At 40.9% G+C, this 27,668-nt stretch overlaps 1 protein-coding gene across 2 annotated transcripts; it reads right to left on the bottom strand.

Moving 5' to 3' along the window:
* Positions 1-181: 181 nt before the first annotated feature.
* slc37a1 (solute carrier family 37 member 1) lies at positions 182-24,765 on the bottom strand. 2 transcript variants are annotated; one of them, XM_028023248.1, is made up of 21 exons: positions 24,653-24,765; positions 23,056-23,260; positions 22,137-22,218; positions 20,990-21,122; positions 17,999-18,077; positions 17,366-17,501; positions 16,881-16,957; positions 16,615-16,781; positions 16,138-16,190; positions 15,988-16,062; positions 15,426-15,464; positions 13,757-13,879; positions 13,589-13,679; positions 13,151-13,213; positions 12,428-12,513; positions 12,187-12,235; positions 10,248-10,321; positions 10,067-10,145; positions 5,792-5,889; positions 3,158-3,222; positions 182-1,889 (listed from the first exon to the last, which is right to left on the bottom strand). In XM_028023248.1, the coding sequence occupies exons 2-21, from the start codon at positions 23,109-23,111 to the stop codon at positions 1,874-1,876; spliced, it is 1,641 nt and encodes a 546-aa protein (XP_027879049.1). In that variant the 5' UTR covers positions 23,112-23,260; positions 24,653-24,765; the 3' UTR covers positions 182-1,873. The 2 variants fall into 2 exon arrangements, with proteins under 2 accessions (XP_027879049.1, XP_027879050.1); XM_028023249.1 differs by lacking the exon at positions 15,426-15,464.
* Between the last annotated feature and the right edge of the window lie 2,903 nt (positions 24,766-27,668).

Genomic DNA, 27,668 nt, shown 5'->3' with positions numbered 1-27,668 from the left:
CCCAGACAGACAAACAGACAGACAGATATCCTATTATCACAGGTCCTAAAGTTGCTGAATTCTCCAGGGTAGCGGTACCCTGGAGAATTCAGCACTAGTGCAGGCAGTATCCCTGCCTGCACTAGTTTTGTCCTGTTCCTACCCTGTTCTGTTGGAACTCCTTCAACCGTCAAAACACAAATCCCACAAAACCAATGTTTATTCCTTTTCCCCAATGTGTTCCATGAAAGAGCAGTTACAGAAATCAAAATTTGTGATTTTCTTTTGGAAAATCAGTTACAGCAAACAAGGCACAATATATTTCAAGTACTCAAAGTCCTACCACCATCCCAAAATAAATATACACGTGGTTTTCTTTTAGTGAAGATACAATTATATACATCTTCTAAGTAGTCAATAAATTAACATAACATAAATAATTAAAAATAAAACAGAAAAATAGCTAAGCATCTTGCAAGATTCACAATTTTTAATGAACAGACTAATCACCTTAGCAAATGATAAATTAGAAATAATTATTTTATGTTTCAACTTAACTTAAAATGAGCAAGTTCTAAATAAAAACCTTGCAAAAACTGAATTTAAAAATAAACCATTTCAGCCTGAAAACCTTCTAATCCCACAAGTGCATTGATAATTTATCAGACCCGCTCACCCCAGGCCCCTAGTACAGACCACATTCCTCTTAGCAGCTTAGAAAAATAGAGCTTTGGTGCCCTATTACAAGACAAAGAATACAAAAATATTAATCAGAAATAAACATACAGATTAAGGAATGTTCAATTCAACAAATAAAGTGATTTCATAATCTCTTTGGTTCAGTAAGGCAATAGCAGCTTCGTTTCAGTGGTCAACTGCTGAAAAACAATGCTTAATTTGGGACGACGCACAGACAGCTAACTGCTACAACTAAAGCTCACCTCCATTTAGCAGAGAGACGACTTCAAGACTCATATATACAGATGTTGTCTGTGCTGTTTTGATCTATAATTGATAGATGAATCGCATCAAATTAAAATGGCACTCTGCAACAAGAATACAATCCAACAAATGAATGAAAAACCAAAATGGCAGTGAGCGCTACAAAGCTGCATCTGGTGCTGCAGGGAGGACATTGCTCAGAAAGCTAACTCTGGGATTTTCACTACAAACGTCATGATTGCAACAACTAGTTTAAAGTGTTTTACATTCGCTGTTAGTAACAAGAGAATAAAAAACAAAGATAAAACCCTATGATCTGAATTTTTGATTTGATGCCTAAGCATTGTTAAGACTTCATATAATTAATATGATGCTACGAACTTAGACCATGAATACTAGTATTGATATCTGTGAGCAGTATCTGTAGTATATGGTTCAAAATGAAGACAGGCTCCAAAGAAGAAGCCCTGTTTTTTAGACTCCTGCTACAGTCTACTATTCTTCTCTAGCTGGAGCAATACAAACTATTATCTGAATGTAAACATGACAGCTAATTTAGAGTTGTAGGTTTGGTGATCATTATGATTAGAAGGATTCTGTCTTTCCTTAAACAAGGATCTATTATGAATAACTGAGTAAAACCAAATCAGAGTTCTCTGTTGGGCCACACTTGTTAAAAATAGAAAGATTGTTAAACAGGATTCAGCTGTGTTTTCAAGAGATATATGAGGAAAGATACAAATAAGCTGAGTGTACATGAAGCTTGAAGTATGCTGCTGTTGAGCTTGATTCATCTTCAGTTTCCAGCTCTTCTCCAGAGTAAATCTTGTGCATTTGAGCCTGACATGTTTTCCAGGGATTTGCTGAGCTGCCCTCCTTTCCAGACTGAGACGAGTGGTCAGTGTGTGTGTTTCAGAGAGAGGTGTGTGTGGTAACAGTGCAATCATGGTGCTCAGTGCTCCTTCAACCTGTGAAGATGAGAACATAATTTTGATACAGAGAGTAGGTGTGGTTACGTTTTACAATCACAACCAGTAAGCTGAACTTTGTCTTTACTGAGCGAGTCAGAGCTTCCTATACACACACAGCAGTGTGAGCCTGAAGACATGACTCAAACCTCCACATCCATGTCTCTTATTATCAAATTGAATCCTGAGACTTGTACTTAAATAAATGCACCACATTACCAAAAGTATTTAGTTGTCTTTCTTCACACATATTGAGTGTTCACCAGGTGTAGGAGCTGCAATTATTATTATTTTTTACCATTTTTCCAGAAGCACATTGATTGGGTCAGACACTAATGTTGGATGACGGGGTCTGGCTCACAGTCTCTGGTACAATTAATCTGAAAAGGTGTTTTATCAGATGTAGGTCAGGCCTGTCAAATTCTTCCACACCAAACTTGCTGACCCATTTCTTCATGGATCTTACTTTGTGCACTGGTCGGCATTCATATTGGATAAGGAAGAGACCAACTCCAAACTTTTCCTACAAAGCTGAAAGCATTAAATCATCTCTGACATTTTTTTCTGCCGTAATTCAAGAGCACACGTTTTCAGTCTCAAAGTAGGATTTCAAGTCTTTTGTTCTCAAAGCTTTTAATACTTTTGCTTACATTTTCATTTTGAAAGCAGGACTTTGTGCCTTTCTTCTCAAAACTTGTGATGCTTGTACCCACAACTTCTCCTCACGCTCAGAACTTGTCTCTGCTCGGAGCAAATATCCACTTGCAAAACTCTCTGCTCACTTATGAAACACTTTCTGCTTGGTTTTGAAACAAAAATGCACCATCGCCTGGCAACCTCTCAGCCATTAGAATAAAAGTGTTGTACTGGGTGCATTTGTTTCTTTCTAGCGGGTGTGTCTGTGTGGGTACTATCGATTGTAGAAACATGCACCACCTATGCCCTCAACAACCTCAGCTTTCTGCTCCATGTTACACTAAGAATCCGCCAGCAGTGTGCTACTGATTTCTAACAGCTTTCTGATCTTAGGTAGGAGTTCGTTCACTCAACCAAAGAAAATGGATCCACAGATCCAACAGTGTTACAACATAGTCATGACATCATCTATACAGATCCATCTATCTATATATAGATCCATCTATAGACAGACAGACAGATAGATAGATCAAATTCATTATATAAATTTGATCTATATCAAATGGATTTATAATGTTACCAGTCAGAAATAGTTTGTGGAATGGAAAGGAACTGAGCGGATGACGACTTACTCTATAGCAGAGACGGGGTGGGACTTGGATGAGGACAGCTCCTTGGTCACCAGCCGTAATAAAAGCTACAACACAAACAATGAAAACATTTTATAAGCATACAAAATATTTGTAATGAATTAAGGCCTGCAGCTATGGTTCACTTGGTAGCAGCAAAAAATAAAATATAAACAATATCAAAATCTGACATGACAGAAATGTGGTTTTCCTTGTGCTTGTCTTCAGTGAAGCTGAAAGAAATGTTTTTCTCATTTCCCACTATGTTTGCTCTGTGTTATTATGAAGTCTATTGAAGGTGGCTATTTGTCGTTTCTGTGATTGAATGACATAGTTGTATTTTTCTCCACTTTATTATAAGCACTGTACACTGTCCAGAAAAAAAGTGGAACCTAGTTAATGCATAACTTTTACTTTAGAACTAAAGCTAAAAATAAGTTTTTATTGTTGAGTATTGTTGACTGTCAGGTTAATTGGTCTATCTAAATTCTCCCTAGGTATGAGTGTGAGTGTGTATGGTTGTTTGTCCTGTATGTCTCTGTGTTGCCCTGCGACAGACTGGCGACCTGTCCAGGGTGAACCCCGCCTCTCGCCCGGAACGTAGCTGGAGATGGGCACCAGCAACCCTCCCGACCCCATTAGGGACAAGGGTGAACAGAAAATGGATGGATGGATGGATGTTGAGTAAGAGGGTGAGTTAAAAAAAAAACGTCGAAAAAGCTTGGCGCATACTTGAATGGCTCTAACATTTCAGAGCTAATGTGTTACTATTTATTCTAGCATTCTTTGCTGATATGATCAAAACTGTTTTCCTAACCTTCAACTAAAACATTTCACACTAGCAGTAAAAGAGGCCAGCTCCAGCTCCATTTTCATGCATCAAACATGCTTGAAGGCCAAACATGGCCAAAGTGAGTAAAATCAATTCCAAAAAGCTTGAAACTACAGTCATGGCCAAACGTATTGAGAATGACACAAATATTATATTTTCACATGATCTTCTGCCCTCTGGTTTTCATGTGTGTATGTCAGATGTTGTCATCACATACAGAAATACAATTGCAATCATATTATGAGTAACAAAAGCTTTTAATGACAGTTAGAATGAGTTAATGCAGCAAGTCAATATTTGCAGTGTTGACCCCTCTTCTTCAGGACCTCTGCAATTCTCCCTGGCATGCTCTCAATCACTTTCTGGACCAAATCCTGACTGATAGCAGTCCATTCTTGCACAATCAATGCTTGCATTTTGTCAGAATTCCTAGGTTTTCGTTTGTCCACCCGTCTCTTGATGATTGACCACAAGTTTTCAATGGGATTAAGATCAGGGGAGTTTCCAGGCCATGGACCCAAAATCTCTATGTTTTGTTCCCTGAGCCAGTTAGATATCACCTTTGCTTTATGGCAAGGCGCTCCATCATGCTGGAAAAGGCATTGTTCATCACCAAACTGCTCTTGGACGGTTGGGAGAAGTTGCTCTCGGAGGACATTCTGGTACCATTCTTTATTCATGGCTGTGTTTTTAGGTAAGACTGTGAGAGAGCCGACTCCCTTGGCTGAGAAGCAACCCCACACATGAATGGTTTCAGGATGCTTTATAGTTGGCATGAGACAAGACTGGTGGTAGCACTCACCTTGTCTTCTCCGAACAAGCTGTTTTTCAGATGTCCCAAACAATTGGAAAGGGGATTCATCAGAGAAAATGACTTTACCCCAGTCCTCAGCAGTCCACTCCCTGTACCTTTTGCAGAATATCAGTCTGTCCCTGATGTTTTTCCTGGAGAGAAATGGCTTCTTTGCTGCCCTCCTTGAGACCAGGCCTTGCTCCAAAAGTCTCCGCCTCACAGTGTGTGCAGATGCACTCACACCTGCCTGCTGCCATTCCTGAGCAAGCTCTGCACTGCTGGTAGCCCGATCCCACAGCTGAAACACTTTTAAGAGACGGTGCTGGTCTTTCTTGGGCGCCCTGGAGCCTTTTTGGCAACAATGGAACCTCTCTCCTTGAAGTTCTTGATGATGCGATAGATTGTTGACTGAGGTGCAATCTTTCTAGCTGTGATTCTCTTTCCTGTTAGGCCATTTTTGTGCAGTGCAATGATGACTGCACGTGTTTCTTTCGAGATAACCATGGTTCACAGAAGAGAAACAATGATGCCAAGCACCAGCCTCTTTTTAAAGTGTCCAGTGGTGTCATTCTTACTTAATCATCGCAGATTGATCTCCAGCCCTGTCCTCATCGCCACCCACACCTGTGTTAATGGAGCAATCACTGAAACAATGTTAGCTGGTCCTTTTAAGGCAGGGCTGCAATGAAGTTGAAATGTGTTTTGGGGGATAAAGTTAATTTTCTAGGCAAATATTGACTTTGCAATTTTTTGCTGTTACGCTGATCACTCTTTATAACATTCTGGAGTATATGCAAATTGCTGTTATAAAAACTGAAGCAGTAGACTTTGTAAATATTAACATTTGAATCATTCTCAAAACATTTGGCCATGGCTGTACAGAGAGGGATCTTCTAACTTGAAGATTCTTGATAGAGCATTTCCACTCATTGAGAATTCTGACAAGTTCTAACCCTAAAGTATGTCATTAAACTGTTGAAATATCTCCAAACAGTCACTGCTCTGCACTCACCAGCAAGGCAAGGAAGTCGGCAGTCATTAGCATGTAGAAGACCTGATTCCAGCCACCTGCAGACAACACGCCTGCCAGCAGGGGGCCCAGAGCTGCACCTATCACCACAAACACAAATAGAATTTTAGATTTGGGCTTAAAATTGACTAAAACTTTACATTTCAAGATGTGAGCATATTTTGGGATTTGACTACTTCAAATATACAATGTTGTGCTGAACATTCACTGTTTGTATGGCAGCCAAGCAAAGCATGAGAAGCTGCATTTCCTGTAAGGTAGGTGACGTTTACATCTATTATTCTGGTTCCTTCCTTCCTGATGGGAGCTTCCTGATGGGAGCTTGATGGGACAAGCAGCACAGCATGTTTCTATTTGCACTCTGTACAGGTGGAACTCTAACTGCATTAGAAAAGTGATTAGCCTGTGGGGCCCTCTGTCAGCAGAGGGCCCCACAGGCTAATCACTTTTCTGCAGATCTAAGGGAGGTAAACATCTCATCATAAACTTCACTGACTGTTTTTTTAACTGATAAAATTAAAAGATAGACTACATCAGCCTATGACTGAACAGGTTCCCGCTGTCTGAGCTTAGTGGTTGTATGTAAAATAGAATATGCTTTATTGTCCTACCAGGAACATTTTGTGAGTGAGTGACCACAACACTGGCCATTCAGTTGGACTTATAAACAAACAAGAATAAAAATGAATAGAGATTTGCATATCAGAATGCTAGAAATATGTATTGAGGCATTTCTTGCCCTTTTCTTTTTTTGGAACAAGCGGGTTCTGATTGGGATACACAATACGTCAAAGGTGTTACCATGTCGACCATCATGTTGGGGACCAGGTCACTGTTGAACCTGTGGAGGTTCACAGGTTGTGAACTCAGCTTTCACTCGCTACCGAGAACAATCTGTGGCAGATTTTCTGTCTTTAGCAGAGGTTGCACTCTGGGAAGTGGTGTTTTGGAGCTTTACATCAAAGAAATCATTAATCAGATAAAATAGGTGGGAAGATTAATTTATCATTTCTGTTTTTGTCATTATGCTGACAGGAAATATTTTGTTCTGCTGCGAAAATTTGACTCCTAATTTTATTAATGGCATAGAACAGTAGAAGGCATGTGGTTAAACAGCAGCTTACCCATTTAACCACTATGTAACTATCTATCTATAGTTACTAAACATTGATCTGGGGCCTCATTTATAAAGCGGCATACGCACAAAAAATGTGTGGTGCCATATTTTACGCATTAGTTGGCATGTATATAAATGAACATTGCGTCAAAGTTTGAGTAAATATACGCACACTTTGTTTTGTGTGTGGAAAAAGTTTGTGTAAATATCCAGGGTATGAATACCCTGGATATTTACACAACTACAAAGCGTCAAAACTCACCCAAATACACCGAAATCTGACTACATTCAGTTATTTAGACCACGAAGCATCAAACCAGATGTTTTTTCCTGATTTTAATATTTTATTGTTTAAACATAAACGATGAAACTCAACTCCATTTATCCTCAGACAATAACCTAACACGCAAATAAAGAAAATAAAATGAAAATTATGTGAAAACCTCACTTGAATGTAAATAGTACTTTTCCTCAGTTTTTGTCTCATAAAGATGTAACGCATTGGTCTCTGTGCGTTAGTGCATGGAATGAAATGCATCTATGGGGTCATTTCATTCTCACTAGAAAAGAAAACAGGGTTGGATCAGCAGATTAACTCCAAACAGGTTTGATTATTTTTAAGATGATTAAGGTATGTATGCAATCATAGATATATAAGTAGCTGCACAAAGGAGAGCTGCGTAATTGTGGAACGCTTTGGCTCTGATGGAGAACATCGCCAATGGAGGGAGCGAATGATCATATTGATCTTCTGGGAAATGTTGATGCTGGTTTATTGCTCAGACTGATCATCCTGGAGCTCTGAGCAAAACTTAAAGAAGGAGCCATGCGGTACCAGTACCAGTGCAACTGCAGTTATCCTTCAGTCGAGCCGCCCGCTTTGTAAATGCTCCTTTATGGACAAAAAGCATCTTCATTCTGTTAATGTGCACATGATTTCTCGATTTAGATCCTAGTTGAACGCTCTGCTGTTCAAACAGGCATCTACTCGGGACGTTGTGGGCCGGTGGGCAGAATACTTCGAAGACCTCCTCAATCCCACCAACATGCCTTCCATTGAGGAAGCTGAGCCTGGGGACTCGGGGTTGTGCTCTCCAATCTCTGGGGATGAGGTTGCCGAGGTGGTTAAAACGCTCCTCAGTGAAAGGGCCCCGGGGGTGGATGAGATCTGCCCTTAAGGCTCTGGATGTTGTAGGGTTGTGTTGGCTGACGCGACTCTGCAATATCGCATGGACTTCGGGGGCAGTTCCCCTGGATTGGCAGACTGGAGTGGTGGTCCCCCTGTTCAAAAAGGGGGACCGGAGGGTGTGCTCCAATTATAGAGGGGTCACACTCTTAAGCCTCCCTGGCAAGGTCTATTCAGGGGTCCTGGAGAGGAGGGTCCGTCGGATAGTCGAACCTCGGATTCAGGAAGAGCAGTGTGGTTTTTGTCCCGGTCGTGGAACACTGGACCAGCTCTACATCCTCGGCAGGGTCTTGGAGGGTGCGTGGGAGTTCGCCCAACCAGTCTACATGTGTTTTGTGGCCTTGGAGAAGGCGTTCGACCGTGTCCCTCGGGGAGCCCTTGGGGGGTTCTCCGGGAGTATGGGGTACTGGGCCCTTTGATACGGGCTATCAGGTCCCTGTATGACCGGTGTCAGATTCACTTACTTACTGCCGCATTGCCGGCAGTAAGTCGGGCTCGTTTCCGGTGAGAGTTGGACTCCGCCAGGGCTGCCCTTTGTCACCGATTCTGTTCATTACTTTTATGGACAGAATTTCTAGGCGCAGCAAAGGTGTTGAGGGGATCCGTTTTGGTGGCCTTAGGAGCGCATCTCTGCTTTTTGCGGACGATGTGGTCCTATTGGCTTCATCAGGTCGTGATCTGCAACTCTCGCTGGATCGGTTCGCAGCCGAGTGTGAAGTGGCCGGGATGAGGACCAGTACCTCCAAATCCGAGGACATGGTCTTGAGCCAGAAAAGGGTAGAGTGCCTTCTCCGGGTCGGGGGGGGGTGTCCTGCCCCAAGTGGAGGAGTTCAAGTATCTCGGGATCTTGCTCACGAATGAGGAAAGAAGGGAGCGTCTGCCGTCAAGCGGGCGCTGTACCGATCCATCGTGGTTAAGAGAGAGCTGAGCCAAAAAGCGAAGCTCTGGATTTACCAGTCGATCTACGTTCCCACCCTCATCTATGGTCATGAGCTTTGGGTCATGACCGAAAGAACGAGATCACGGATACAAACGGCCGAAATGGGTTTTCTCCGTAGGGTGTCTGGGCTCTCCCTTAGAGATAGGGTGAGAAGCTCAGTCATCCGGGAGGGACTCAGAGTAGAGCCGCTGGTCCTTCACATCGAGAAGATCCAGTTGAGGTGGCTCGGGCATCTGGTCAAAATGCCTCCTGGACGCCTCCCTGGTGAGGTGTTCTGGGCACGTCCCACCGGGAGGAGGCCCCGGGGAAGACCCAGGACACGCTGGAGGGAATATGTCTCTCGGCTGGCCTGGGAATGCCTTGGGATTCCCCCGGAAGAGCTGGAAGAAGTGGCCGGGGAGAGGGAAGTCTGGGCCTCCCTTCTGAAGCTGCTACTCCCGCGACCCAACCCCGCATAAGTGGAAGAAGATAGATAGATGGATGGATGGATGGATGGATTTATTTTTCTTTAAAATGTATTATCTTTTTTTTGTGACCTTATGTGCCCTGAAAGCACCTTTTAAATAAAATATCTAATTATTATTATTAAAGATACTTATACAGCAGTATAAGTATCGCGAGTATAAGTACTGACCTACAAACAAGGACGTTGCCATGGTTATTGCTTCACGTGGTGGCAGACTTCTGGGTATTTATACAAATTTACATAATGTACAGTATTTATGAGTGGCGACAGAGGGACCAGCAGCTGCGCTTTATTTCCCGCAAATTGGGATGTATAAATGAAATGTGCACGACTTTATACATCCTGATTTTTTTGTGCGCCGCACTTTTCTAAATTTGTCTGTACGCCAAGTTTTAGTGTGAAAACTGTGCACTCTTTTATGCATGAGGCCCTGGTGTTTCTGTGCTTGACTCCTATGTGTCAGCTAGGAATAACAGGAGAACAATTACATTCAAACTCTTGATCAGTGACGTACTGCTAACTTCAGGGAGAGAATAAATAGTACTGACCTACAGATCCTGTCCCATCGATGATGGCTGTGACTGTGGACAAAGCCCTGGCATTGCCTTTCAGGCTTTTGTGTGTTCCCTGTTATCGAAAACACAAAAAGAGAGAATCACAGAGGAGAGGTGTACATGTGAAAGAAAAACTATTTAAAACATAAAATAGATATTAGTGTGAAATATCTACCAGATCTGCTGACACAGCAGTTGTTATGAGAGCATATGGTCCGTTCACCAGACCTCCACATACGAGCAGCATTCCTGGGAAACACCAAATCAGTCAAACTTCTGTTCCTAAAGACTAGCTAAATGTCCACAGGCAGCATTTCCCATTAAACCATTTGCTCTGCATGCTGTCAGTCAATCAATCAATCAATCAAGTTTATTTATATAGCACAGTTCAGCAACAAGGCATATCAAAGTGCTTTATATCATAAAAATACAAAGTCATAAAACACACAGTCAACAAGTGAAACATTATATTTTGGTTAATGTTCCAGTGATTATGGTTCAAAAGCAACTCTAAACAGTTGTTTAGAGTTGTTTTTTTTTTTTTTTACAGTTTTCTGAAGGTTTGTTCCAGATTTATGGTGCATAGAAGCTGAAAGCTTCTTCTCCATGTTTGGTTCTAGTTCTGGAAATGCAGTGCAGCCCAGAACCAGGAAACCTGAGAGGTCTGGAAGGTTGATACCCCAACAGCAGGTTATTAATGTAATTAAGCATACATAAAGCTCAATTTCACAAACAATGAGGATAATCAGTGACAAAAGTAAGCATAAGGAAACCAATGCGAAAGAATTAAAGTTCACATTCACAGCAAGTTACCCAGCTACTTCAGAACTAGGTTTATCATTTCATCTGGAAAATGAAGAAAGCAGACCAATTTATTTTACCCAAAGTAACTTGATTACTTTGGACTAGAAAGATGTGAAATTCATTTCTGTGCACACTCCAGAAATATTTTTCTATTAAATCCAGTCCAGAAATTGGACTGGATTGGCTGTTGATTGCTCCTCATTGTGACAGAATGGACATTAGAATTATTACACCCCGTCCCTTTTTTTACTTTATTTAAAGACTTCTATTGATTATACTCTTAAGCTGCAGTTCTCCTACTTGAACTGAGATGTATTAAACTGCAGTTACAGCAGTTCGCCACCAGTTGGCACATGGAGCACGGTGAGCACTCCTGACTCAGCGACCCAACGGCAATTTAGTGCAGTAATGGCTGGTCAGCGGAGGCGCTCACTGTCGCTCTTGTCTGTGTTAACAGCGTTCAGAGAATAAAAGAACCTGCGAAAACCACACTGCTTAATTATTAAGTGTGCAACATCATGCTGTGTGATAATGTAACAGTGACAGAGGAAAGACAGGTTGTTGTTAGGCAGCCATTTCTAATACAGTATATTTTTTCTTTTCTTTTTCCACCCAGATAAAAAGGCTTTATTCTCCTCTCTGTGTTCTCTCTGTCTGAACACATGCTCTGGCTCAGGGATTCCAAAATGCTGGACTTGACTGAATTGATGTCAGTACAGGAGAAGGCAGCGCGCTGAAGGTAACCCTAGCTCGGCTTTGGTCTTAAAGGTGGGGAGCTTTCTTCACTGTTTCCTGTACTTTCTACTCATTTACTGCATGACCTCTCAAGCTTTTCTTCCATCTGTTTACACAAACACTCATACAATAAATACAACAAATTTCTCTAAATGTTTTCCATCTGTTATTCCATCCATCTTGTAGACCTACTACAGTAGTCCTGTCCAGTCATCAATCTTCCCATCTATTCCAATGAGAACATTTAAGCGTTTCATTCAAGATCTATTTGATCATATTGGTACAATACGGCTGTTGGAACAGATACATCTGCAATTTTTCTCACATCCCCTTTCTTCTGAAGCTTTGTGCATTGCTATATTTGCTGCAACCAAGACTTGAAGCTTCTAAGATTAGTGACTTACGGAGCTCTAAACTTCTGCTTTCCAAGACATTTTCTATGCAACTGTCAACAGAAAACAAAAGCTCTACACAAAGAATTGCATCTAGTATTTTAAGAGTATGGCTTTAGAAATTCTTGCCAGAAAAAAACAAGCCTGTTGAAAAAAGACAGGGAAAAAACAGCAGCTTCTCACCAACGGTTGGTCCCAATCCCAGCTGGCTGATCATAGAGAAGCCATAGAGCTGCAGAGCAAAAAACAAACAGAACCAGAAGAATAATGTGCATCGATATTCATAACTGATCCAAACTAATCAGGAGGACCTTTATATAACATGCATTACATATAATTATACACAGGGATGTGTTATCAACCCTGTTCTGGACAATTAAATACTGTGCTTATTTCCTAGGAACCAAAACATGGGGAAACTTACTGTAGGAGCAGCTAGAAGTAGCATAACTGCACATGTGCTGGCTCTCTTCCCCAATTTATCAGAGATCACTCCTGCCAAGATCCCACCTGTATGGTCATAGACACACACGCACACAGAGTTAATTATGCCATTACATCAGGAAAACATTCATGCTCAATCCTGCAAAAATAAACTGAAGATAATTTTCAATTTACACACAAAAAAGCAGTGAGGAAAAAAAAGCCTCAGATTCCATCTGTCATGTTCTGTGTATTTAATTAGAGCTTTCTGTGTCCCCGAGTCTTTGTGTTGTGTTGTTCCCCTTGATTGTTTCCCAGGTGCGTCTCGTTTCTGTGATTACCCTCCCGTGTATTTAATGTCACCTGTGTCCCAGCGTCTCTGTCAGGTCCTCGTCTCATTTGGTGTCTATGTCCGCAGTCAGTTGTATCAGTCCACTCGTTGCTACCTGTGTTGAGCCCCTGTTTCCGGCTCAGCAGTGCTGCCGGGGTTTTGGACTTTTGGATTTTGGTTTGCCATTCTCACCATTAAAATCATCATTTTCATTTCTACCTGGGTCTCAAGCATCTGCCTCAACTCCTCATCACACCGTTCCATGACACCATCAGTAATTGGAAGAAAAACAAAAAACTAACCGTACTCAATGAAAAACATGAAACAAATACTTTTATACTTTTAATGGTTGGAGAAAAAATTTTAACAATAAAAAAATTAAAAATCACTGACCCACAATTCCTCCAACATCAAACAAGGTGGAGAGATCTCCTGCTTTCTTTGCATCCAAGTGAGCTGAACAAGAAACAAGAACCATCAGTTCTATCACATTCCTCTCGCCAGAATAAAAGGATTTCAGCACAATTCAGTTAATTTATAACGTACAGATTCAAAACTACATTTCTTAAGGCATTTTATTTTATCTTGAGGTTATTCAATAACAGACTATTTTTTTTCACAGCGCATACAACATGCCTGAGGAGGGAACCATTCACTGAAATCTGTTTGGTAAAATGTTTCCACAGATGTGGTTCTTCAAAGTCATTTTATACACATGGAACATCATGTGTATGCTCCATGTGTATAAGTTTGCTCATTTCAAGCAAACTGAAATGAGGCAAAATTTTAAGGAGGAAATTGCTGAACAAGGCTGGCAGGTTGTTTACCCACCTGCTTTGGTGATGTAGAGGGGCAGCCAGAAAAGGAAGGTATAACTGACCAGCTTGGCAAAGAGCAGGCAGAGAGAAAACTCCACCACTCCCTACAGAAACAAAGAGCATGTGACAACTGACTGATGTGACAGCAAACCCAGCAGAGAAGCAGTGTCAGTAAACTGACAGGTATTCGCAGCGCTCCCATGAAGCTAATGGCAGAAGGCTCTGACTCGCTCTTCACCACCACAACCGGCTGGGCAGGGACACACACAGCATCCCGGGGCAGCAGCAGCTCCGTGTCGTAGTTCTGCATCAGGGCAGAAACAGGAACAGGAAGACCACAGATCAGCTGCAACTCAACGGAACCGGCTGACACCAACACCAGCTCAACAGCTAACCGCCTCAGAAAAAAGCTCAGTATTGTAACCTCAGTTACTTCAAGATTCTCAAGAGGTAGAAAAATGAATTTATGATGCTTGAAAAATTTTATATTTTTAAAGCAACCAAATTATTGTAAAAATATCTGTGATTAAACTGCAATAAAAAAAGAGAATTAAAAAAATTAATAGAGGAAAAAAAATATCAAAACGTCCCACACAGCTTTTGATCTTCTGATTTTTGAGGAGAACATTCAGTCAAAACTCAACAAATAGAAAGTCTAATTTAACAAGCAGCAGCAGACAGTACGACAGTGACAGTAAAGAGAAACTCCTCACCAGATTTCAGTTCAAGCTGGTTTGTCAGAATAAAGAAAAGGTAAATTCTCTGGTCCTCATCAATAAAATTATCAATATTTCCAGATATTATATCTATTTCACTACCTGAAAAAAGACCAGATCCCATTTAGCAGCTCAACATGGTAACACTTTATATGAAGGGGTGTACATAAGACTGACACGACATGAACACATATGGAGCGATGGCCAGTACACGGCAAGATGGGGTCCTCTGCACTTGATAAGGCGCTATAGAAGTACAAAGCCATTTACCATAACACCTGTCATAAACATGAAAGAGTCTTCATGAACATTTATGGCTGTTGTAATGAAGGGTGAGACGATAAATAATGCCACTTTCAATACAAAGTTGCATTAAAAGTGTCAACTTTGTATTATTTTGTAAATAATATTTTAATGCAAAGTTGCATTAAAACTTGCATTAAAAGTCCATTAACAGTGTCAACTTTGCATTGAAAGTGTCATTATTTACCGATTGACCCTTCATGACAAAAGTCATAAACATTCATCAAGACTCCTTCATGTACATGAACATGTTATGTCACATTTATGACAGTGTCATGTCAGTCTTATGCATACCCCTTCAAATAAAGTGTTATCCTAAACACTATATTTACAGGAATACTAACTGTCAAAAGACTAAGAATCTATGACTTAGTTTAATAACTGATTAAAAAGTCTTATCTCTCAAAAGAAAATGGCAGTAAAAGTTAGGTCTGCAAAGATTTTTTTAGGTCATAACAGACCAAACACAAGATATATTATGCACATATTAAAAATGTATTACAGCATTACACATTATAATAGCTGTGCAGAGGTACATGTGATAAAACTGAAATCAAAACCAAATCAAAGTAATAGGAAATGTGAATGGGTGAAATCCTGCCTAAGTGTTTTCCAGACACCTCAGAGCTGAGTCTAAATGTTGATGCTCTGGAACAACAAATCCCTCATTTAGCAAAACTGTACAGCCAAATTATTCAGAGGCAAAATCCTGAATTTGTATTCAAATTTAATACGATTGAATATGTTGTTGTTGTTCACAAAGACTTAAACATTTAGATCCAGCCTAAAACATAATTACCAGTTAAGCTGGAGATCACTGACAGAACTGACCTTCCTATTTTGAAGACATTCCTTAAAAAAGCTGTAGGCCTAAAACACAATATGAAGGAAACATTGCGTTCAATTCAAAAATACTCTGATTAAAAAAAAATAAATGTTACTTATGCGAGTGTCATCAAGTGTGTTCAAAGAGTAGTAGTAATGTTGAAGGTTATGATTTAGTAGTCACTGAATTGTAGCTTCTTATTTTTTCTAGAATTGTGGGACTAAGAGCCATTTTATCATTTATAGTTTTGATTTTCACTTATATATAGCAGCTCAAAATTAATTTGTCATATTTGACTATATATGACATATGACAAATTATAAAGTCCTGGAGTTCTGTGTGGGTAGTTTTAAAACTGTAAGAAAAAAGGCTTCTTGAGATAAAATAGCCAGACATATAATTGCAGCTGACCTCTCCATCCCTTCAGTTCTGTTTTAGATGGATTTTTGTGTTTAAAAAATGTATATGGTCAAATATATAACTAGGTCCATGTCAGGAGTTCACAGAGCAATACCATTACATTACAGCATCTAATGTAATGACGCATTCATCCAGAGAGATGCACACCTGCTTTTTGTTATCCTTGTATTGCAAGTATACTTTTGGATGTCCATTTGCTCCATTCCAACTTTTGGCTGAAACCTAAATAAAGACAGATTTACTACATAAAACAGGTAAACACACATGGGAAGGATAAAACAAATGTCCTTTACTCACGCTGTTGCCAGGAGACAGGTTCTGAGTATATATGCCTTTTAAGTCATTCGGATCTGCGGAGGGGAAAACCAGTTAGTTGAATATGGCAAAACTGTGGAGCGAGAAAATCTATCAGCCTTATTCATGCTTTTATTTTGAAATGATTGCTCATTCAGCAAGTCTGGAAGGTAAAGTCTCTGACACAAGCATATCAGGCTGGAGTCAAACAGTAAAATCTCTGACCGATGACTAACGTAAGCTTTAGAAGTTATTTTGTGAAAACAATGCATCTTCTAACAACCTTTTTGTTTATTCCCCTACACTTATAATATTAGAAATCATTATTTAGTATTATCATTATTATTGGTGTGAACATGTTCACTTTAAAAAAAAAAAACTAAAGCGGACATTTTGAACCCTGTTAAAACTCTGATATGTTTTCACAGACTGGTGTTACGCTCTTTACATAATTATGATTTTAATGACTTTTAGACTTACGTTCAATAAGGAAAAGGAAACAAATGACTCCCATGGCTGCGATGATGAGGCCTGGTACAATGAAGGAAAGGCCCCAGTTAGAGGAGACCCAGTACCCAGCGATCAGAGAACCCAGGATGTTCCCCACTGAGGTGTGGGAGTTCCAAAGTCCCATGATGAGCCCACGCCTGCCAACACCACAAGGTTTCATCACTAAGCCCGTCAAGCCTCAGCCTATATAAACTTCATTTATCTTTACATGAAAGCTGTGAACTATTCTATCTTACCTTCCTTTTCCAAACCAGTTGCCAATGCAGGTCACGACACTGGGCCAACCAGTAGTTTGAACCAAACCATTGGCCACCTAGAAAAACAAAAAGAGAGCCACATCAACTTCCTGTACACATATCAACTAAAAATACATAATCCGAAGTAAATAGTAAATGCTCCAGCCCTCCAGACAGTTTGTGTGCAGTTACATTGAAAAAAAGAGAATGTAGCTCCAACTTAAAGAAATTGAGATAACTTGTTACAGACTTGATTAAGTCTGACAAACTTAATTTGATTAAGTTTGTCAGACTTAATTTATGTACGTTTGTCTGACATCGTAAATTAATAAACTTCACATATAGGATACATTTTATTTGATTACTTGTAATAAATTAGATACATTTTTTTAGAGTTGGATCACTGATTTTCTTTTTTCAGTACAGCTGTCCTGACTGAGAAGTTCCAACTAGCCTGGTTAAAACGGGTGTTGTGTGCATCTCACCTGAACAAATATATAGAAGCCGAGACTGTGAATGTTGTAAATGTAACCAAGTCCAAACAGGCAGGTGAAAAGTCCACTGCTCAGCATTCCCACTGTTAGATACAGCCGGATAGGTAGGCGCTCCCCAATGATGCCGCTGCACAGGGGGAACAGCAGCAACATGCTAACTCACATTCATCTATGATGTAAAAGCCTGATTCATAACTTTCATAAAGAGGATCTGATTCTGTCAAATTTCTTTTGCTTATGTTAAAGTGTATTGAAGTAAAACAGAACATGTTACATCCTTGTATCTGTTGATAAATTTGTGTTTTTGAACTAAAATAATTCAGAAACTGTGAAGAAGGGATCAAATACTTGATTCCCTCATTGTAACATCTGATAATTACTTCAGTAGAACTCTAGTACTAAGTGATCTAGTATCTAGTAAACACCAAACTAGTATTAATAATTTAGTGTTTATGTGATACTGAAACCTCTTTTTCACCATTCAATATCTACTAAATCAACTTCCCCTTTATGTTAGTTTTATGCTAGCTTTGTGCTAGTTTGTTAGCTTCGTGCTAGCTTTATACTACAATTATCGTAGTCTTATGCTAGTTTTATGCTAGTGCAATCATATTGATGTCTCACCTGAGGTACATCCCAATGGCATAGGCACAGAGAAAAGAGTAGTCCATGGCTCCTAGCAGCTGCTTGTAGTTGCTTTTATCTAAAATTCAAATATTAATTACTAAACAAAGATTATGCAGCTAGCAGTGTATTACTGTATAACTGATAAGGGTTCTTTCCAACTTGATTGCCCCGCTTATGCTTTTTTGTTTAGTTTGAGGCAACATTTTTTGGAAATAAAGCAAAAAAGCACTAAATCCACAACAGCTCTCAAGTACTATATACAATTCTTTATTTATACTGGAAAAATCTTGAGTCTAATGGTCCCATTTACAGGAGAGACCTGTTACATCACAAAAAATATACTGACAGCTCACTTTTGCTGTGGCAAAAGGTTTTATGGATTGTTTGAGTTCAAGTATACAGTAATGGACCTTTTTACAGTGTGCTTTCAGTAAGATAACCTGCATTTCAAAGTGCAGTGTGATCCATCAAAAGCATAGCCTGGATTTCTTTCAGTTTAATAAATCCCCAAATGGGTTTATTGGACAGCTAAAGAATAACCGACATACAAGTTGATCAAGCGAACATCTCCCTCTCCTGACAAACCTTCTGGATATCTCAGCAGTCTTTTCATATCCCAGACAATCTAACTGTAGGTTACAACTGTGAGTATTCCTGATTACATCAGACCAACAAAGCATATCACAGATACTACTAAAACAGAATATGTCCATGAATCTTTGAACAAAGAAATTATTTTGCAAGAAAGGACAATAAAAATCTGTTTTTCTCCAATGAACTATGTCAGTTACATTGCCTCTGTGAAAAGGAGTTTATTCTGACTAGCCTCACTGCTTAAATAGAGGTGGAACAATGTCCAACATATAAAACATAAAAAATAATCTAGCGTGCACCGATTGCAGTTTTCTGACCAGTCACTGATGACCTATCTTTTAAAAACCTCATGGGGCCTCATGTATAAAAGAATGTGCAGTTTTCAAACTAATACTTGGCATATGAACAAATTTAGAAAAGTGCGGAGCACAAAAAAAAATTGGATGTATAAAGCCATACATACTTGCGCACCTTTCCTTTATAAATCCTAATTTGCGGGAAATAGAGTGAAGCTGCTGATCTGCCCCATCGCCACCCATAAATACATTATATAAATTAGTATAAATACCCAAATCTGCCACAACGTCAAGCACTAAGGATGGCAACGTTCTTGTTTGTAGCAGTATAAGTATTTATAATATTAATAACTATATATTTTATTTAAGAGTGCTTTCAGGGCACATAAGGTTACCTAACAAAAATAAAGATAACAAATTTTAAAGAAAAAAAATCAAAATTAAAAAGAATTAAAAAAGAAAATAAAGAGCTTGTGCAAATGCCTGTTTGAACAGCAGAGCGTTCAGCTGGGATTTAAAGACACAGCGTGTCAGAGAGTCCTTCATATTCATAAGTTGTACATTTACAGAATAGAGATGCTTTCTGTCCATAAAGGAGCATTTACAACGCAGGCATGGCTTTACTGAAGGTTAACTGCAGCTGGACCGGTACCGATACCCAACTGTTGTGACTTTTTTACACTTATGTTGTTCGGTATATTTGCATGATAAGTGACTGATTTACAATTATATGTTAAGCATAATTTACATGATGATTATTATTAATTGTATTGAATATGATTGTATATAATTACAAAGGTGAAGTGAAATATATTTAAGTGCAAGACATGATTTATTTGAATAGAAGAAGTCTTTTATTTTGAAGAATGCTTAAGGATCTGTTACTGTTTGTCACTATCTTGCTTTGTTGACTTTTGATTGCTATTGGTTACGAACAGCTGTTGCCCGTTATCAGCCGACGCCGTTCTTTTTCTCTTCAATAAATACTGAACAGAAAGGTTCAGTAAAGGAAATACGAGCCTCCGTCTTGTTTGAGAAGAAGCTTTGCTCCGTAACACCAACAGCTCCTTCTTTAAGTTTTGCTCAGAGCTCTAGGTTGATCAGTCTGAGCAATAAACCAGCATCAACATTTCCCAGCAGATCATTATGTTCTCTGAATACACGTTCCCTCTGAATTCTTCCATTGGCAATGTTCAGAGGGAAAGCCCTCCTCAGTTAGCGGCTCACCTTTGCGCAGCTATTTATATACGTGTGATTGCATACACATCTTAAAAATAATCACTCACTAAAAAAAGAAAACAGCGTTGAATCAGCAGATTGATTATTGAGAATGAAATTCCCCCTTATAGATGCATTCCATGCGCGTCAGCAAAGAGATAAATGCGTTACATCTTTATGAGACAAAAACTGAGGAAAAGTACTATTTACATTCCAATGAGGTTTTCACATGCTTTTATTTTCTTTATTTTGTGTGCATGTTATATTATTGTCTGAGAACAAATGCGGTTCAGTTTCATTGTTTCCGTATAAACAATAAAAATATTAAAATCATGAAAAAACATCTGGTTTGATGCTTCCTGTTCTAAATAACACTTAATGTCATCAGATTTCAGTGTATTTAGGTGAGTTTTGCCGCTTTGTAGTTTGATATTGTCCACAGAAAAAGTTTGCATGGCTGCCGCACATTTTCACAAAAAGATCAAAAGTTTGCGTATATTTACGCACGTTCATTAACACATTCATTTTTATACATGCCAACTTGTGCATAAAGTATGGCGCCACATATTTTTTGAGCATGCACACGCTTTGTACATGAGGCCCCAGGTGTTTTGGATTTTTGCTGATACATTTTCTGAAATGTTGCTAAATATAGCAAGAAAGTTGCTGAGTTGGCAACAGTGGGGTGACTATTGTTAACTGCCAGCATACAGACATGACCTGGTGAGTGAGGAGGGTATTTTATTTTTAGAAATTTGCTGTGGTAGATAAGATCAGCTTCACATGCAAGTATTGGCTGACCTCCCAAAATAAAGGAAATCTTGGTCAATTTATCGATGCACCTCTAAAATAATCACAATAGAGTGGAGCAGATAAATACCAAAAGGTTTCCAGCTGCACTCCATCTCAGTGTGGAGTGAAGGGAAAGAGGCTTCCTGGCCTCCACTGCTGGCCACAGCGCCGTTGGCGGCAGCCAGCTCACTGGCTGCTGAGCAGTTCTTATGAAGCTCGCTCTGGCAAAAATAAAGAAAATACCATCAAGAACTGTTCAATCTCAAGCTCCATATAGACATGGCATTCATTTCCCTAAGGATGTTTTCTATGCCTAAAGAGCAGCTTCAGATTTTGTATCAGGTCCTGATGTTAGTCTTTTGCTGTAATCAGGAGAAAAAAATTAAAAACTTTAAGCTGAAACAGGCTGTTCAAGACTATTGGCATCAACAAGTCAAAACCTGTACAGAAATCTGGTTGTCAGCCAGATTTCAGATAAACAGGACTCCCTAATGGCAACATCAAAATAGCTTCCATCATGGCAGGATTGTTGAGCAGAACAAGCCAGGCCTCTCAGAAGGAGCCATCACTGGACATGTTTCATGATGGGAACGTTGTTCATGATCCCGGCATGATGTTGTTCCCATCATGCTGTGAGCCAAGGTCCACAGGCTGGTCAATCAATCAGTCAATCAAGTGATTGATAGATTCCAGCATTATTGGATATAGCACTATATCCCACTGGCAGGGTCTTCTGTTCATCCCAGTGGAGGAGGTAATGAACGGGTCCTTCAGCTGGACAGGCTGGAGTTAGTTTGTCTTCAAGGGGAATAATATCCCTGTTTTAGACTCTGAAGAGGAGTGGAGATGGATGGCGAAGGATGTTTAAAAAACAGATCATGCAGCAACGTTCCCATCAACCTGCTGGAAAAACTCACATCAAGCATGTCTAAACAAACTTCAGAGATAACCAACAGGATGAGTCAACACTGTGCTACTTTTGACACTTCTGGTTCTGTTTTGGGTTTTGCTTGGGCCATATTCTTGAACTCTAGACAATGAGCAGCTTGTTTGAGTTTAGATGTAATTTTCAAATGAACTGCTTTCCCTATTTGTTTTATCTCTGCTTTAAATACGAATACGAAACAAAGAAACAACCTTCTTATAATCCAGCAGTGTGAAATGTGACAGCTAATTTCTTCCTAGCTGTCAGGTTTTGATGTATTAGATATTAGAAGTCCACACACAAATGTTACCTTTACGATACTGATGGGTTTCCTGGAAAGGTGAAAGCTAGTGTAAAGCAAGAAGGTCAGCATGAAGGTCAGAGCTCGGTACCTGCAGGAGAAACACAGCATCATAGATCCACAACATTTCTTTTCCTCATGCTAGCTACAGAAAGGAAATCCATATCCCAATACAAAAACCTGGACTGTGGGAATATGATCCGACTTTCCAACATCTGTAACCAGCTAGTCGAATGCATGTAATTAAAGAGGTGAAGAGGTGAAGCTTTGTTTTTCAACAATAATCTGCTAGGTTCACCCATCCAAATGATCAGAATCATGTGTTCTGATCACTTCCATGACCACAGATGTATAATATGAAGAACATAGGCATGCAGACCGTTTTTCAAACATTTGTGAAAGAATGGCCCACTCTCAGTAGTTCAGTGAATTCCAGTGTGGAACTGTAATAGGATGCCACCTGTACAACAAATCCAGTCGTGAAATTTCTTCCCCCTTAAATGTCCCACAGTCAACTGTATTATAAGAAAATGGAAGTGTTTGGGAACGACTCAGCCATGAAGTGGTAGGACACAAACTGAGGAAGCGGGGTCAGTGGATCCAGAATAGCATAATACCAAGAGGTCAACAACGTCCTGCAGAGTCAATCACTACAGAACTCCAAACTTCACGTGGCCTTTAGATTAGCTCAAGAACAGTGTACAGAGAGCTTCACGGAATGGGTTTCCATGGTGAAGCAGCTGCATCCAAGCTGTACATCAACTAGTGCAATACAAAGCCTTGGATGAAGTGGTGTAAAGCACACCACCACTGGCGAACCCTACCTCTGGTCAATGACTGCTGGTCAAACCACCTTCAAAAAAAGCTAATAGAGGGATGCAGGGACAAAGGAGTGGATGAATAGATGGAGGGACGGATGGAGACCTACCATTGTTCCCTGTTGAAGGACACCAGCAGATGGATCCCTGGAGGAATAGGAGCCATGATGTGAATAAAATGTGAGTTTCAGGGTAGAATTTGGTGAAATAAGTTCAGCATTCCAAGCGGCCTCAAACTCAAGATGAAGTTAGTCATCTTCCTCTTCACAGTAGACCGGCAGGTACATGGACGCCTGGAGGACACATGGCTGACACCTGAAAGTGGAGGTGGAGGAAGCAGAAGAGTGAATAGGTGGGAGAAATGACAGAATCATGGAAATAAAAAAGAAAGGAAGGATCTTAAACAAGACAAAGCTGTACAAAGGTCTCCATGCTGAGCTAGGGTAAATATAGTTTAAATAAAATATACTGTAATTCTTCAATCAAAAATCAAATGCAGATGACTGTATGCCGCAAAACAGGTTTTATTCCTTTGACACAGGTTTACTCTTAATAATCAGCCTTTTCAAAAATTTACCAACTTTTAGTTTATTATTGGTGAATTTGAAACGACAGTTGTCTTAAATCTTCTTTTCATTTGTTATCGAGATGTTTGCATTATTCTCTGGAATGCTGCATTTTTAACTCTGGTTTTGTGATGTTAGTAGTCTCCTTTTTCCAGCCTCTATTCCATATGGATAAATTAACAAACGTTTCAGAAGTCTCCGTTTACAGATGGAGTCAATATAGAGCTTTCAACCAGTGTACTACATCGGCCATCAAGCATGGTGGTGAAAGAATCACGGTAAGGATTAGTTTTGCTGGCAGCGTTTTTGCTGTACTAATTAAAATATAAAGAATAAAGACAGACTACTTAAAAAACAACAAAATTAGAACATCAGAACTATTGCAAATGTCAGGAGTAATGAACAAAACTGAGCAAAATGAACCCGCCCTTTCTTATATTTGCCTTATATTTGTCTTATATTTAGGAAACTCATTCATAGTGCAAATCAGATAAATGTTATTTTTTAATCTTGTCTTCATGCTTCTCCTTTCTATTGCCCTGGGAAACTGTCCATTTAATCTCCAGAGTTCATCAAAGCTTGGCCAATTAGTTTTCTGTTTCTCTACTACTGACATTCAGGAAATGACGAGAAAAGGAAAGTCAATTCTCCAGAGTAATGAGTCATGGTTTAACTCTTGAAGTTCCGTGGTGACAGGCGCAAAGAAAGCGGCAGGTGTTGCGTGAGGTTTGAGTCAAAAAGCTTGAAGCCTTCATCTAGAAATACAATCTTCAAATACAAATGAACCGTATGTGCTCCTCAGCTTCTCTAGTTTAACCATCATCTTCGCTGCTCATCACGGATGTTCAGACGTGGCTGCTGTGTGTTGAGCAGAAAGCCAAACATTCCTGCATAACCCATCTTTAGAAATGATCCGATCTGTCATTACATACAGATAAAACAAGAGTGAGATATAGAATCAGGAATAACATCTCTGCGTTATGCTTTAATCGATACTCAGAACAATGTTGGCTACCGTCGAGTTCCAGGTTCAAACAGCAGCTAGCTAAACCACATTAAAGCAAGACTGACCCCATCAGTGCTCAGTATTCTTCCCAGGACTGTTTTCACCCCCAAACCACATTTATTCTGCTCATCTTACCGTGTTCACCGCAGTTACGGACTTTGCTTATCTGTACCGAACACAAGAGCCGCCACTTCCTAGTTTGCTGAAAGCTGGCAACAGTCAACATCCAACCACACTCTTCCACAAAGAGACACTCACTTAGCGACACACAGCGTGTATGGCAAGACAATTTAGGATGTAATGCTTAACCCTCTACGGCTACTCCATTGAAAAATACTCAGTGGTTGGCTGTCAGGGCCAGCAGGGCATACCTGTCAACTCTACTGTTTTTTCCCGAGAAACTACCGTATTTTCCCTCAATCCAGTATTAGTATTTTCCCGTAAATATCCCGTGTTGCGCGTACTTGTTCAGCGCTCTTATCTAGACAACTATGGACACCGTGACGGCTCAAACAACGTATTTCAGCGACGTTGTCTAACTTTATTGGGGACTGCCACGGCAATGAAAGGCATTTCAGTGCCTCCATGCAATCAGTGCATGAAAGGCACCTGGGTGATTCTCTGAATTCGGTACATTTTGGGGTCTCAGGCAGTGACGTCGGACCACTTTTTTCAGTAACGAGTAATCTAACACGTTGCTATTTCATATCCAGTAATATGAACTACTGGATATGACTACAGTTACTTATCGAAATCACTTTACATTACTGTGCGTTACTATCTTCTTTTGTTATTTAATCGTATTTCCTCTACGCGTTTTGTCGAGTGACCGACGTCTCTATGCAACAGAAATGTAAACAATGGAGGGAGATGCGCGTTTTGTTGGTGGAAAATCTGGAACTATTTTGAGTTTCTGTCGCCAAGTCCAATTATGATAAGCGTCTTTGGGATTTTGTTTTGTTTTTTAAGTCGCTTGCAAATTTAATGAGTGGCGGGTTGCGCCTTTTTGGGCTTGGAAATAGGCAGAGACTCATAATAAATCCCAGAATTTATCCGTCATTAAGGTAGTTTTAGTCAGGCTCTCCCTGTCCATCATTTCCCGGATGATCCGTCCCGCTGTGTCTTTGTTAATGTCAAGTTAATATATTACCTCTGAGTGACGTCGAGCTTCGCGTTGCGCTCCAGAAAACTGCAAACATCGAGACTAATTTGAATAGCGCAATAAACGTGAAAACAACCACGAATAAACATGTCCGTAGTTGCCAATAATTATAATGTCAACTTAACGCCATTATAATTATTAATATTAAGATAAGTGTCACAAATCTGTGCAGCCATGTGAGTTGTGGAGCTGCAGGAGGAGCTCTGTGTGCTGCGCTTTGACACCAAACGCAGGGCCGTAACGCAGAACCCGGAGGCTGAGGGGTATGGGGGCTTTAAAATCCTTCTTAGAGTTTTTCAGACAACAGTGGAAAACAAATTAATCACGTTTTTTATTTGTACTGTTGTAATTATTAAACAATCTCCTCTTCAGTTCAACCTTATAAGTGGATTTCATGATTCATGTTCTGTCCTGTCCATGCTGTGTAAACACTCATTCAGCTCACCTGCCACGCCTGATTGCTTACCTGTTCCATCTGGTCCCCTCCCTACTTAAACACCTCTCAGCCTCTGCCTCCTTGCCAGATTATCGACAGCCACGAGCTAGTAGAGATCCAACGTTTCCTTCCAAGCTTTCAGTGTTTTTTTTTTTACCCTTTTCTTTCCATGTATTGTTACCATTATAAAATAGCTTACAATTAAGTATTGACAAAGCTCAATGTAATTTTAGGGGAAACAAAATTAAATTCTGTCGCCGAAGGCGACAGAATTTGTTATGCACAGGCCATCATCGTCTCTGAACCTCCTAGAACCTACTCCCACTCAAAAATCTGATTAAAATTTTGCCTTATGGGTCACAAAGGTTAGGGCGGCCCGCCCCGTCCGCGGGGCCCAGAACGAAAGTCACTCCGGGCCACGACGGCTCGGACAGGCACCTCACGCCAGTCGCACCGCCTTACCAGGGGCGCGGAGCTGAGAAAATGTCTAAGTGTCGGCCGGACTCGGCGCGATGGTCTTTGACCGGATAACGCCTGCCTTACCAGGGGCGCGGAGCTGAGAAAATGTCTAAGTGTCGGCCGGACTCGGCGCGATGGTCTTTGACCGGATAACGCCTGCCTTACCAGGGGCGCGGAGCTGAGAAAATGTCTAAGTGTCGGCCGGACTTGGCGCGATGGTCTTTGACCGGATAACGCCTGCCTTACCAGGGGCACGAGCCTCCGGGCCTTGCGTGCTGGGGGGGGTCCAGTCCGAGTAGGGGTGCTTAACAGTGGGAGGCCCCGGATCGGAGGGGGCGTGAGGTCGTGTGGATGTCTGTCCGGGCCGGTGGTCGTCCAGGCCGGGGGTCCTGGAGCCGGCAGGCGGGCCTCGGAGGCCCGAAGTCCGGCTAGTGTGATATTGGACTTCCATAAAAATGTTTAAAAACGCATCTCCCCGGGGCAAGCCGTATATTGCCGGAAAGGCCAGAGTCTGGAGAGTAGCCTGGTGCGGTCGTTTGGCTCCTGGGACGCCCGCAGGAGGAATTAAAAATCGAAAACCGTAATTGGTCAAAGCGGTCAAAAAGGCACTTTCCCGGGGACCAGGGGCTTCGAAAGTAGGATCAATAAGCCCAGAATAATGCCCCGAACACGCCTGTGTCGGTCCCGTTTTCCTGGGACAAAGTTGAATTTTCGGACCTCCAGGGACCCCACATGCAGCAGGCGGCCGTGTCCGCAGCACCTCACTGTCGCCGGACTCGGGCCTCCGGAGGCCCCGGTGATTTTCGACCTCCATAAATTTTTTTAAAAACGCATTTCCCCCGGGAATGCCGTATATTGCCGGAAAGGCCAGAGTCTGGAGAGTAGCCTGGTGCGGTCGTTTGGCTCCTGGGACGCCCGCAGGAGGAATTAAAAGGGTTAGGGCGGCCCGCCCCGTCCGCGGGGCCCAGAACGAAAGTCACTCCGGGCCACGACGGCTCGGACAGGCACCTCACGCCAGTCGCACCGCCTTACCAGGGGCGCGGAGCTGAGAAAATGTCTAAGTGTCGGCCGGACTCGGCGCGATGGTCTTTGAC

Source organism: Xiphophorus couchianus, chromosome 7, assembly GCF_001444195.1.
Source record: "Xiphophorus couchianus chromosome 7, X_couchianus-1.0, whole genome shotgun sequence".
Lineage (NCBI taxonomy): Eukaryota > Metazoa > Chordata > Actinopteri > Cyprinodontiformes > Poeciliidae > Xiphophorus > Xiphophorus couchianus.
This window is presented reverse-complemented; position numbering and strand designations above follow the sequence as displayed.

What these genes read in the sequence shown, in the direction of transcription:
- slc37a1 (XM_028023248.1), bottom strand. Translation starts at nt 23,111, where the DNA reads ATGGCTCCTATTCCTCCAGGGATCCATCTGCTGGTGTCCTTCAACAGG. An exon ending in GGGATTGGGACCAACCGTTG is followed by an intron (nt 10,322 to 12,186) that starts GTGAGAAGCTGC and finishes GGTGTTTCCCAG; the next exon opens with GAATGCTGCTCGTATGTGGA. An exon ending in CGATGGGACAGGATCTGTAG is followed by an intron (nt 5,890 to 10,066) that starts GTCAGTACTATT and finishes TTGTGGTGATAG; the next exon opens with GTGCAGCTCTGGGCCCCCTG.